This window comes from Octopus bimaculoides, chromosome 5 (genome assembly GCF_046866305.1).
Source record: "Octopus bimaculoides isolate indiv1 chromosome 5, ASM4686630v1, whole genome shotgun sequence".
NCBI lineage: Eukaryota > Metazoa > Mollusca > Cephalopoda > Octopoda > Octopodidae > Octopus > Octopus bimaculoides.
In genome coordinates, this window is record NC_142932.1 from 5,453,239 (window position 1) to 5,466,968 (window position 13,730).

General features: G+C 35.2%; 1 protein-coding gene across 50 annotated transcripts in view; it reads right to left on the reverse strand.

The window, feature by feature from the left end:
• LOC106882136 (uncharacterized) overlaps window positions 1–13,730 on the reverse strand; it is a 104,425-nt gene that overhangs the window by 16,126 nt on the left and 74,569 nt on the right. For 25 of the 50 annotated variants that reach the window (XR_016241840.1, XR_016241836.1, XR_016241831.1 and 22 more), the window contains 6 exons: window positions 10,283–10,485; window positions 7,932–8,711; window positions 6,660–6,683; window positions 3,508–3,621; window positions 2,264–2,345; window positions 1,171–1,256 (listed from right to left, as the gene is read on the reverse strand). Coding sequence is in view for 31 of the 50 variants with exons in the window: in XM_089351962.1 (XP_089208088.1) it covers window positions 1,171–1,256; window positions 2,264–2,345; window positions 3,508–3,621; window positions 6,660–6,683; window positions 7,932–8,711; window positions 10,283–10,485 (1,289 nt within the window). In the remaining 19 variants the exon portion in view is untranslated. Of the gene's footprint in view, window positions 1–1,170; window positions 1,260–2,263; window positions 2,346–3,507; window positions 3,622–6,659; window positions 6,684–7,931; window positions 8,712–10,282; window positions 10,486–13,730 lie in introns of all 50 variants that reach the window. The other 25 variants (XR_016241834.1, XR_016241833.1, XR_016241829.1 and 22 more) reach the window with 1 other exon arrangement.

Below are 13,730 nucleotides of genomic sequence, written 5' to 3' on the forward strand. Positions count from 1 at the left end.
GAAAAAGAGAGAGGGAGAATAAAATTGTTGCATGGTGTTCATGACTTTATTTTCAAGGGCATAAGCAATGCACTTGAAGCATATTAACTGCAATTTGAAATTGAAACCAGCCCATAAACTTGGTTTGGCTTGAGCTTATTTTGTATATTAAAAATAATATTCATTATTTTTCGTTAACCAGGAGACTAATTTCTTGGGTGTGAGGAAATATGTAGTCAATAGGATTTTACTCCAGTTTATTAACTAATATTTACTTTATTAATTCTCAAGGAGTGAAAGATGAAGTCGATGCTGATAGAATTCTAGCTGTGGGCAAACCTACATGTAATGAATGTAGTTTAGTACTACACAATTCCCTAAGTCTATTACTTAAAACTAATATTCTTAATGTTAATCTGCTTAACAATTACAACAGACAAGTTAGCAGTAAATAATGACTTCCTTAGTTTTGTCAGGAGGATTTCCAGTCACTTAAATTAGTCCCATGTAGCATAAATGAATGACACAGCATGTATATATGTAGCCTTAGAAAGAGACATGATGAATTTGATGCAAATACTGTGATGTTGTATCAATAAAACACAAGTCAGGAAATAATCTGAAGTTTAGTATCATTTGTGACCCACAGAAAATACTTGATGAGGCTAGATCAGACTGATTTCCACTATTAACTCTTGTGATACTAATCTGCTTGAGACCCCCTTCATCCTAACACACAAAAAAAAAACATTCATTTTGAAAGGTTTGGATATTAATTTAAGCCTTTCATTATAAGTTTATGTATGAACCATTTTTGCTAAACACCATTCAGATTTAAAGAAAGTTATTTTAATGAATCCCACCAACATTCTTGATTATTTAAAAAATTAAGTGAAACATAAAGGACTGTGTCTATTCTTAGAAATACAGTTGTAAAAAGTGAGCTAGAGGAAATTAACAGTTAAACAGAGTATTATCATTGTCATTAGAACATATATGCCTACACTCAAGGATAGGAATCAAACGAGTGGTCTGATTATGCATTTCAAGACATGGGTATCACTAGATGTAAGGTCTTTAATTGTATAGTTTATTTTGTAGGACAACTGTATCAGCGTATAGTCAACATTAATGTCAATAGAAAATATTAATATGGAATTAAACTTATTCTAAAACGTAACATATACTAACCGACTGGCCATAATGCAGCCAGGAGAAGAGGTAAAAGGAACAGCAACAACAGTGGTAGGCAGCAGCAACAAAGCCAGCGACGACTTCTGCTGAAAGTAAAAAACAAGTGGTTAAACTAGATACTGATATTGATGTTTTATATATATATATATGTGTGTGTGTGTGTGTGTGTGTGTGTGAGAGATCATCATCATTTAATGTCCTTTTAGCATGCTGGCAAGCTAGAGAACTGCACCAGGCTCCAGTTATCTGTTTTGGCATGGTTTCTACAGTTAGATGTCCTTCCAAACGTCAACCACTTTACAGAATGTACTGGGTGTTTTTTATGTAGCACCAGCATGGAACATATGTGGGTGTGTCAACATATGTATTTATTCATTTGTGCATGTACTCACACACATATACATACATGAGTGAATAAATACATATGTTGATACACACAGAAACATACATGTATATATTATCTCTATTTTCTACATGTAGTGAGTATGCTTTATATTTAATGTGTACAAAGCAAACCTTTCTGAGTTGGTGCCACAATGAAATGCACCTGGTGCACTCTTAGAGTGATTGGTAAGCAACCAGAGATATAACTTAAGGTTGAGGGATTCTTTTAGTTCTGTCTCACTGAAGACCCGTGTGGTTTATAAATGAGTAAAGAAAGTGTAGGGTCAAGAGATGCCTTTGGCTCTATCTCACCAGAGAATTTGACAACTTCTCAAATGCTCATGCCATGATTTTATGCACCCAGCACACTCTGTAAAGTGGCTGGTGATAGGAAAACCACCCACTGTAATGAATGAAGTAGCTCTGAATAAAAACTGACTCAAATTGCAAAGACCAGCTCAATGCATGCCAGCTTGAGAAACACATGCAAAAATGATGACAGATTTTATGCAGATTTTTGGAATTGTTGAATTTTCCATAAAAGATTTTATAATAGACTGACATTTGTTTTGTCAGTTTCTAAACATATTTACCAATGTAACATTTTTAGTGAAAGCACTAAAAGTTACAAGCCAGTTAACATGCAAGGATTACACACACATGTATTTAAATAAAAGCTAACAGGAAAATATAGAAATGTGTCTACCTTCGTGATTCTGCAGATGTTTCATAAGGAACAAACCATTCTACAACTGATGTAACACATTTCGTGACAAAACTTTGATTACCTGAGAATAAAATTATTTTAAAGAATTGGATATTAAAATTGCATGAGAAAAGACTTAATTTTAGATAATGTTATAAAAAAAATGGTGAGAAAGTAATAGTGAAAATTTAGATTTCTTTAATCATAAAATCAATGTTCCAAAAATTTCTTGCATTTACCTATTTAACTCTTTCGTTACCAACCCGGCTCTGAGTACAAATGTCTTGTTTTCATAAGTTTTGAATTAAAATCTTCCACCAAACCTGAGTCACAATTTATGTTCCTAACACTAGCTTAATGATACCGATGTTATTTTACAAAATTCTGTGTTATATTTAAAATTAATTGAAAGAAACACAGAGCATCTCGAAATAAATACAGTAACAAAAAGGTTAGTTAATATATATCATCATCATCTGGAAAATATCTATTGGGTCATTCCATAAATAATGCAGTTTTTTCAACTGCATGAACTAAAAGTTTGAGGAGGATAGGATAAACTACCTGCATCAACTTGCTATAAAAGCTGGTAGTAATTCTAACTTGACCTTATTCTTAGTGCAAATTTTAAAGAGTGCAGTTTAATTTTAGCAGTTATTTTTTCAAAGCTATAATGGAAGCGACAAAGGAGCATATTCGGCATATTTTGCTTTATGAGTTCAATAAAGGCAGCAATGTAACGAAAAGTGCGAGGAATATTAATGCAGTATATGAGGATCGGACAATAAGCGCAAGCCAGTGTCAACGATGGTTCCAGAAATTCCGAACCGGAAACTACAGCCTAGAAGACGAGCCTCTTCCTGGAAGATCTATAGAGCTTGATGTGGATGTCCTGCAAACCCTGGTGGAACAAAATCCCATTATAACTGTTGAGGAACTAGTAGAGAAGCTTGGATTCGGTCATTCAACCATTCCTCAACACCTGAGTGCCATCGGAAAAGTCAGTAAATTGGGTCAATAAGTTCCTCACAAACTTTCCAAGTCTACTCGCGTGCGAGAGTGAATATGTGCTCTTCTTTGCTGTCACATCTCACGAATGAACCTTTTTTGGACTGAATAGTGACTGGTGATGAGAAATGGGTTCTCTATAAAAATGTCAAGTGCTGAAGACAGTGAGTAGGGAAAGGAGAAACAAGGTAAAATACTAATAAAATATAACAATAATAAAAAAAAATCTCCCTTACTCTTTTGATTATCTTTGATAAGTGCAGAGTCCTGAAATCTTCTCCTGTTCTTAGGTCTCGTGTAATGGAAATCATGGGATTTTTCAATATATCTGTCAGTGTCATTGTTATAATCTGGAAGAAAAGATATGAAAATCAAATGACAGAACAGAAGAACCAAAAGAGCAATAATTGCAATGATATAGTCTAAAGAGCCAAAAGGAATTGGTTATCCCAATAAAAAAAATCAACAATTTGGAGACATTAAGAGATATAAAATTAGACCAAAGAAAATTGAATGACATCATGAGCAGTAATTTGCCCACATGTCTAAAAAGAAAGGTCTTCAACCAGTGTGTGCTGCTTACCATTATGTATGCATCAGAAACATGGACTACCAACAAGAGCATTGAAAAGAAATTAAGAGCAACACAAAGGGCCATAGAAAAGAGAAAGCTGAATATTAACAAAATGGATAAGTGGTGAAACAACAGGATAAGAATGGCAACAGATTTAATTGATATTATCTGGAAAATAAAATTTCCAAAATGGTTTTTGTGATATGTTTAGAAGAAAGGACAACAGATAGAATATCAAATTGACAGAGTGAACAACAGGTCCAGAAAAATGGAAGGGAAGACCATGCAGGTATTGGAATGGAGACATTGTTAAATTCTTCAGCACCCAAACATGGATGAGGAAAACATCAGACTGTGGTTGGTGGAGAGAACATACTGAGGCATTTGTCCAGCAGTGGATTGAATTTATGCAAGGATGATGCAGAGAGAAACACTCCCTGAATTCATTTAAATTAGTAAATCTTCATGCTAACACATGTCTCAATTGAGAAACAGTAGATTTCTTTATACAAGCTCAATGCCTTCAACCAATAATGTTCATGTCATTTAAAAAAAACATTAGTGACATACCTAAAACTGAGAACTGAAACCATGTTGCATATTTGGGTCATTTGTACATGCCTCATTTAGCAAACAACACAATATGTTTTTCTCTTTGTTCATTGTTTCCTTTTGTTTTTAACATTTAAATTACAATTATTTAGAAGTTAAATTGATTTATAAAAATTGTAAAGGCAGTGAGCAGACAGAATCATTAGCATGCTGGAAAAAATACTTAGCAGTATTTTTTTTTCCAGCTTTACATTTTGAGTTCAAATTCCACTAAGGTCAACTTTGCCTTTCATCCTTTTGAAGTTGATAGACCATAGTACCACTCAAGTACTGAAGTTGATGTAATCAACTAACCTCCATCCTCAAATTTCAGAAACTATGGTAACAATAGTAGCTTTTAGCAGAAAAGAGTGTAATATTTACGAGGAATGTAAATACACTGATACCATTTTTTTTCTTGCGCATGAAGTAGAAATGACATTTATATGCACACATAACCATGTATACATAATGGGTTTCTGAGTAGTTTCATCAATCTGTTTCACTCACAAAGTATTGACCAGCCCAAGGCAATAGTAAGACACCTATCTAAGGTTTCACACAGTGGGACTGAACCTAAGACCCAGGGCCAGCCCCAGGGTTGCTGGTGGCCCAAGCAAGCTGGACTTTGGCATGTACAAGCTAACAGTTGTGGAAATTTCCTTGTCTTTGTCACACCCTCCTTGGCACCCCGGTTGCCAGTACCTTGAACTGGCCCTGCTAAGACCACATAGTCATGAAGTGAACTTCTTTACAAACATGCATGCATCCATACATACATGTGTGTGTGTGCATGCATATTTGTGTCTCCTTGTCTTCTTGATGTTGCACTGCACAACAGTTGTAAACAAATGAAACCAACATACAAGCGGTGTCCATTTCCAATTTTCTACGGAAACATGTCTAGCTATGGGGAAATATATTACCTTGCTTAGAAATAAGTGAGGGTTGTGAACAATATTTGATGCTATGATCTATATATGGCATCTAAATCCCAAGTGGAAAGTCCTATCCATTTTTGCTTTAGCCAACCTTTCAGCATTTAGATTACCTTTTCAAATATAATATTTTATTTATTCACATCATTTTGAATTAATCCTGTATTATCATGTCACTTCAAGATTTCAATATGTGATAATATATTTTTGGAATAACATTGTATGGTAGGCATGAAAGACCAGTTGGAGCTAGTTCAAACATAAAACTGGTAGAACATTTGGGCCAGATACAGCTAATTTAAATGCTAAAGGGTTAAAGATAACTTCAGTTACTGAGTTTACAAAAATTGCAGGTTTCTTATCTATGATGAGATATTCAAACAGCATCATGCCATTTGATGTTACTGAATCAGAAGTTAAGCATGGGCCTTATGACACTGAGTGGCTCATAACAGGCATCATTTTAGCTTTAACATTTTTGTTACCATATATCTATTGAAATACACTGCCATTGATTCAAATGACCTTGAAAATAATGAAAAATTTAGTCAATTAACTTTGTCATTATTGTTTTGTTTAGAACATAAAATTTTGATGGGAAGACAGTAAATTTGTATCATAAAACCAAGGGTGGCCTTAGGTGAGTTGTTATCAAAATAGAAAAAGACAAAACATAACTTGTTTTCTGTACGAACCAGAAAAATCAATATTCTAAAAATGTTCTCATATTTGCCTTGATTTTTACATACAGGTAAAACATAAAACAAATACTTAGAGCAAAAGTTTTAAGCCAAATGTTATGGTTGAAATACATCAGCATCATCGTTTAACATCCATTTTTCATGCTGGTATGTCGGATTTCATGATGGTTTGACAGGAGCTGGCCAGTCAGGGAGCTGTCCAGGTCCCAATTGTTTGTTTTGGCATAGTTTCTATGGCTGGATGCCCTTCCTAATGCCAACCACTTTACAGTGTGCTGGGTATGTTTATGTAGCACTGGCACTTGCAAAGCAAAGACCACTCAGCTGGGAGAGGGACTGGGGACATGGTTATAAAAGACACGCCTGTCCGCATGGATTTTACTTGGCTTGATGTGTCTTCTCAAGTACAGCAAATCACCAGTCCTGGTCCCTTGTCATCTCAGTGAGGTCCAGCATCTGCAAATTCTTTCTCACCACTGCTTCCCATGATAAAAAGCAGAAGACCATTAAAAATATGAGGAGTATACATTTTTTTTTTCAAATAGAAAAACAAAAAAATTGTAGAATGAAAATGAATACAGTACCTAGCTCAGAATCTGAATCAAGACCTAGAGAGAGAGAGAGAGAGAGAAGAAGAATTTAATGTTAAAATTTGATAGATTAAGAGCATTAACAAAACAGTTAAAATCCACTAAACTTAGAATCAATTTTTATACATATTGACAGACTTTTACATGACTATTCATTCAAATACAACATAAATACCATCCTAATGATATCAAGTGCTTTTATCTTTTATCTGTTGCAGTCACAAGACTGGGGCACTGCCTTTAAGAGTTTAGGTCAGTCATGACTGACCTAAACAAAAACTTATCTTAAATTCGTTTAGCAGCTGGACCTACTCGACGGTGAGCCACGTCTCAATCAGCCTGCTTCTTGAAAAACGTTGACCAGGCTTTTGTTTCAGTGAACAGACTGCCACAGTACTCTTTTAAAAGTCTGATACTTATTCTAATCAGTCTCTTTTGCTAAATTGCTGTTATGAAGCCAAACAAACTGATGCTGGTTGTCAAGCAATGGAGGGGTGACAAACATAAAGACACACACACACACACACACACAATGGGCTTCCACACAGTTTCCACCTAACAATTTCACTCACAAGGCATTGGTCAGCCTGAAGCTATAATAAAAGACACTTGGCCAAGTGTTGCACAATGGAACTGACCTTAAAACCACATGATTGCAAAGTGAGCTTCTTAACTACACAATCACGCCTGTGCCTATGCACAATCAATTATCCATTTCTTATATTCTTTCAGGAACCTAGACAAGATTTTCTGATATCCATGACTTTTTTTTAATTCAAAGACATTAGAAATGTAAATGAATTGAAATGACCAAATGAGAATCAAAACTAAACCATGAACTTCTTTTGCAAGAAGCTTGCTTCTGTTCTGTAACATTTGCTATTTTAAAGCTAACCATAAATAATTCTTCAAAATGAAAGCCAATCTTTGTAACTCACTTTGTAAAAAGCCTTTAAAATGATCATATATATATTTTGCCCTTTACCATTCAAACAAGTCAAATCCTACCTCTTCTAACAAATATATTAAATCACATCACAGGTATTACCTTCTACTCACACATTTCTTTTTAAAACACCTAAGCACACAACTATAATGAGTGCTAAGATGCATCTTTTTTATCCCCCAAAAAGTTTCTTTGTGCATTATAGTTCATATTATTAGAATACTGGACACTGCCCAGAAAATAAGCATGCAGTTTGTGACTAATTATTAATTCAACTGTTGAAGAATTATAAAAGTTAAACAATAAGTCTATTTACTCACCATACATATGCCTGACATTTGTTGTCTCTTCCTTTCTAAAGATTCCTCCAACTTTGCTCATTCCACCCGCAACTGCTGCTGCAGCAGCTGAGAATTTTGTAGTTAAATAGTTAGATGAAGAAGTCACCATATTCCAGAGACTGTAATGGTTCTGGGGCCTGTCAGAAGAGTTAGCATGCATTTCACTGTAGTAGCTTGTTTTAGTCAGGGTACTGGAATCTTTGTGTTTATCACTCAAGTAACCACTACTCCTACTACCAATTGAAAAATCCTCAGAATCGACATAGTCATACATATTGGTTGTCACTTGTTTAGTGCGGCTCTCTTTTGTATAGTCACCTGATGCATATGTTCCTTCTTCTCTCTGAGAACCTTTACTTAGATTTGCTTCTTGAATTCCCTTTTCTATATATTTATCAGATTCATCATCATATATCTCTGTAACAGTGTTTTTCACTGTCAAAATAGTCTTGGTGTTAGTGTGAGATTTCATTGGAGATTCTTTGCTTAATGATTCCACATTAAATAAGTAACTTTGCCGTAATTCTTCCTCCTGTTTCCGCTGCTCTTCAATTCTCCGCCGCTCTTCAAGTGTCCGCTGCTCTTCAAGTCTCCGCTGCTCTTCAAGTCTCCGCTGCTCTTCAAGTCTCCGCTGCTCTTCAAGTCTCCGCCGCTCTTCCAGTTCTTGTTTCCACTGTTCATCTTTTCCCCATTGCTCTTGTTGCTGACTTTGAGTTGTGAAGTCAAGATCACTATCAAACAGTTCAGTACGGAGAGTATCTGAATAACAAATAAAACCAACACCACTTGAATAAAATACATCAGAGAAGCAGCCAAATGTTAATAAACAAATTGCTATTTTATAAGAGAGGGTCTATATTTGTATGGAGATAGATCTACTTAGCACAGCAGTGTAGTACAATGCTTTTGCTAATTGTTTTAGGTGCATATGTAGTCACAAGCAGACACAGACAAACTCTGGGTCCCCTCACCCTTGATCCAGTGGAATATTCCGGATATAAGAGAGAGAGAGTGTTTGTTGCACTAGTAACCTGCTCATACTTGAGCAACATGAAATGAAGTGCCTTGCTAAAGGGTACAATGTGTCATCCAGACCCAGAATTGAACCCATTATCTTATGATTATGACCATACCCACTAGGACATGTCAGTACTGTTATGAATGAGAGTCCTATTAACCACAGATTCTATTGGTGTAAGTTTAATTAAACGTTATCCAATTAGGATAATATTGATAGTAGAAAAGCAGTTTTTGTCTGACACTTCTTGTACTTGAGAACATCCTGTGTATCCTGGTTTTCAGAATAGGAGGATTGTGCCTCTACATGTTATAAGAGATTATAAAGGCATCCAACCATAAAACAGTAGATCTCTCCAACCCATGCCATCGTGGAAAGGCCAATGTAAAATGATTATGATAATTTTTAAGCAGTTTTGTTGATTGCTCTAAGTTCAATATCATTCTGTAAGTGTAGTCTTTAATTACCAACAGATCTCATCTTTTCATGCCATCAAAGAAAAATACTAATGTCCTAACAAGCTATCTCATTATTTTGAGTGTACTTGCTAAAAAACACATCAAGCAAGCTTATTCCTTAGAGTATGTGAATATTGTTAATCCAGAATAATTGTACTGTTGCTGTTACAGGATTTTCCCTTCTTTACTTTCGCTTTGTAGCTAACAAGCTTTATTTCATATAAACATTAAAATGTACCAGTTTATTTATGTGCATATAAATATACAAACAAGAGAAAAAAGGTGCTCAGTGTATGTATCAAAGTTTACATGACTCAAGCTTATGATTAAGTTTTTGCTATGGTGAGTTTTTCAATTGAAAACCTGCATAGTAACAGAATGTTTAACGAACTTGAAAGTAAAGAGTTTGTGTGCACGCATGCATGTGTATATACACACTTATGGAAACTACTTATAATAATCAATTATCATCAGGATTAGTATCCTACTTAGGATATTGCTATGTATTCTGCATAATGTTATCTAAGACACTGTCCCAAAGTGATCACCATCAGATTTCACAATGTACATATGAAAAGTTTTTTTCAAAAGCTTACTTATGATTGACTTAAAGTCTAACTTCTTGTCAAACAAGTAGAGAGAGAGAGAGAGAGAGAAAGAGAGAGAGAGAGAAAGAGAGAGAGAGAGAGAGAGAGAGAAAGAGAGTAAAAAAAATAAATTTTTTGTAACTTTAAAAAAATGCATACTCTCACAAACAAGAGATGAAGAATATTGATACCACGTTCAAATTGACCAGAACTTAGAAAGTGAATAAAAAAATATATAAAATGAACAAAGCACATTTTTGTACCAACCTGAACGGTAACTGGAAAATGAGATGCTAGATTCCTCATGAGGAGAAGTATTTGAATATATTTCACGAGACCTTAACCAATGAGTGCAAGAAGGGGTTTGCCCAGGGGATTCCCTATACCCCGAGAGATCATTTCGATGAAGGTTTCGACGTGACATATTTGGGCTTCTGCAGCTTGAATCACATTTCACAGTATAGCTCTTACTAAAAAGAAATAAAAAGAAAAAAAACAATTATTCACATGAAAACAGAATTTAAGTAACACATTTAGGAAATTGTTAATGATGATAATAGATACAGAGATGCTTCCTTTTCATCATTTTTGTTTTTACTAATTTAAATGTTAATGTAGAAAAAGTAGATTTTCAAATTTTAATATATGTATATTGAAGTATTGAATTTAATACATTGATGGCCAGCTAAATATTTATGAATGAATAGGAAATAGAGCCCGTTTTGTAAGACAGACTGAAGCAAGCAAAATTCATGTACTTTTAGAACAAACACTAGCTGTCGCAAGGGTTGAATTCTAGTATTTTATCCTTCTTTCATATTTTAACTTCTCAATAGAAAGCTACCCCACTTTCTACATTACTCCTACTCAGTTGAGGAGGTTCTTTTGTCTTATGAGTTTCACAGTAACCACAATAGTGCTGGTGCCATAAAAAAAAAAGCACTCAGTACATTCTGTGAAGTGGCTGGTGTTAGGAAAAGTATTCAACTGTAGAAACAATTCCAAAGTAGACACTGAAGCATGACTCACCAGATCCTATCAAACCATCTAATCCGTGCCAGCAGGGAAGACACATTAAAAGATGATTATATTCTGTTTGATATATTTTTATATATAAGACTTATATACATTACTAAACTAGTTTAGTACCCTAAAAAATGATGGGGTTTATTTGTCTTCCTCCAGTAATTCTTTTTACTCCAAACATTACTTCATTTTCTTCTGCTACATTTTGTCTTGTCTCAGTTATTCCTTTAACCCAAGACCTTGCTTCTATTTCTTCTTGGTTTCTTGTCATTTTGCAGCAGCTCTCCCCAGTTCACCATCAAGCACTAACAATTTGTGATAATTTTCATATATTTTCTACAATTATAAATAAAGCAATTTCTCTTTGACCGAAAATTTCTTTGTCTGTTGAAAAGTTGTCCAATTCCTTGCTCTTGTGTTCCGACTCCCTCTCTAAATACTTTCTTTTTCTCTCTGCCACCTTTCTCAATATAGCCACTGCATTCTCCTTCCACATCCCTGCACTTTTGCCCCACCCCACAAAAAAGTGGGGGGGGGGGGGTAAATTTTATAACACTGAAACAATTCAGCTGTCGAAAATTTTTGAAACTCAATGTGAATATTTAATGACCAAATAACACAGAATGCACTTAACATACTATGAATGATAAAGAAAATATTTCAGAATCAAACAGAGCAAAGCAAAGGATTCAATATTGGTGTTCATTTTAAACATAGCAGTGCTTGCTTTTTATTACACTTATTTTATTCTTTGTGTAGTTGTTATGTCTCAAGCTACTGCCATCTAGCACCTTCGGATGATCTCTACTCGACTGCTACTCAACAACCCTACCACGGCCAGACTACCTCTATTTATATGTCTTGGGCCATCCTACTTCTTCGCTTGGGGGTGTCGACACAACACCTCCCCCTTTTGATTTTTTTTTCTCTTTCAAAAAACAAAAAAAAAAAAAAAGAATTTATCAATTTTATTTCCTCGGTGAGAAACTGGCATATCTTTTTCTCTTAGCATTTATTTCCATCATTTCTGCAGGTGTTCTCTTCCTACTTGACCTACGTGTCAGTTAGGCTTTAGCTTGTGGTTGTGGGACGTCGAACAAATACCATATATCCATTTGTTCCTCTCGCCTCTTTTGGTTTTTGGTATATCTTTTTTTTTCAATTGGTTTAAATGCCTTCTGTGTTCATATTTCAGTCCTTTTACTGTGTACATCACATTACCCAGACGTCCCGTTATACTTCCTTGTTCTCAGTCCCGTTTTCCGTTACTATATCCTCTAAAATACACATTGAACCTGTGTTAAAAAATTTCGTTTTTTTCCCCGAATTTTCTATTTTCTGTTTTCTGCTCGGTAACCATTTTTCAAAAATGGAACGAATTTTTCTGGAAAACATCAAACCTGCGGGTGACCTACCTGACTCTGCATTTGGATTCGGTTTCATTCTATACACCTGCAAAAACTTTGTCATATTTGTATCTTCAAAGGTTTCTCGTCTAGTCTTCCTTAAAGCTCTCTTGAATGTGTCGACAAATCTTTTTGCTAACCCATTTGACCTTGGGTGGTATGGCGGAGTTAACACATGCTTCATCTGAACCAACTTACAGAATCTTTTGAACTCCTTCGCTGTGAATTGTGTCCCATTATCTGACACGATTGTATCTGGTACTCCATACCGAGCAAACAGTTCTTCCAAGAAGTCAATCGTCACACTTGTGGTTGGCCTTGAACATTTACACACTTCAGGCCATTTGGAATAACTGTCCACCACAATGATATAATAGGAGCCATTTAATGGTCCTGCGAAATCCACATGTAGTTTAGACCATGCCGAATCTGTTTTTGGCCAAGGCTGTAACCCCTACACTGTTGTACCAGTCTCTCAATTTGCTTGTCCATATTTGGCCAATAAACATAACTTCTCATAAGGCTTTTCATCCGGACAATCCGCGGATGTCCAACATGAAAATCTTTTAATACTCTGTTTTGCAGTATTTCAGGTATTACCACACTTTGTGCGTATAATAATACCTCATCACATACTGAATAGTACTTTGAACCTACGTCCCGCTCCTTTATATTTTTTGTGTTACACAACATATTTTTAATCTTATTTATAAACCTATCATTTTCCGATTTCAATTTAATTTCTTCCAGCGTTACCGCAAACCACGTACTACATTGCACAAAATGTTCTTCAGTTCCTTTTCTAGTTTTAACGATGCAATCACCGTGTCTTCAAAAGGTTCCTCATATTTTGGAATCAGCCTAGACAACCCGTCTGCGTGTCCCATTTTCATTGATGGCAAAAACTCCATCTGAAAATCGTAGTTCAACAGAGTAGTCTCCCAGCACTGTAAGTGGTTTGCTGAGTGCATGGGTATACCCTTCCTCGAACCAAAAATAGACAATAACAGTCGGTGGTCCGTTTGCAGTGTAAACTTCCTCCCATGTAAGAATTTACGGAATTTTTTTTAACTGTGAAGATTAATGATAACGCCTCTTTTTCAATCTGGCTGTAGTTTCTTTCTGTGGGTAACAGAACTCTCGATGCATGTGCAATAGCTTTGATTTTACCATCATTAAATTTATGCAATATCACCACTCTTATGCCATATTCACAGTAGTACTGTTGCATCATTGGAGACAAGATATTTGAATTCACCTATGTCACTTCCTAACATGAATGT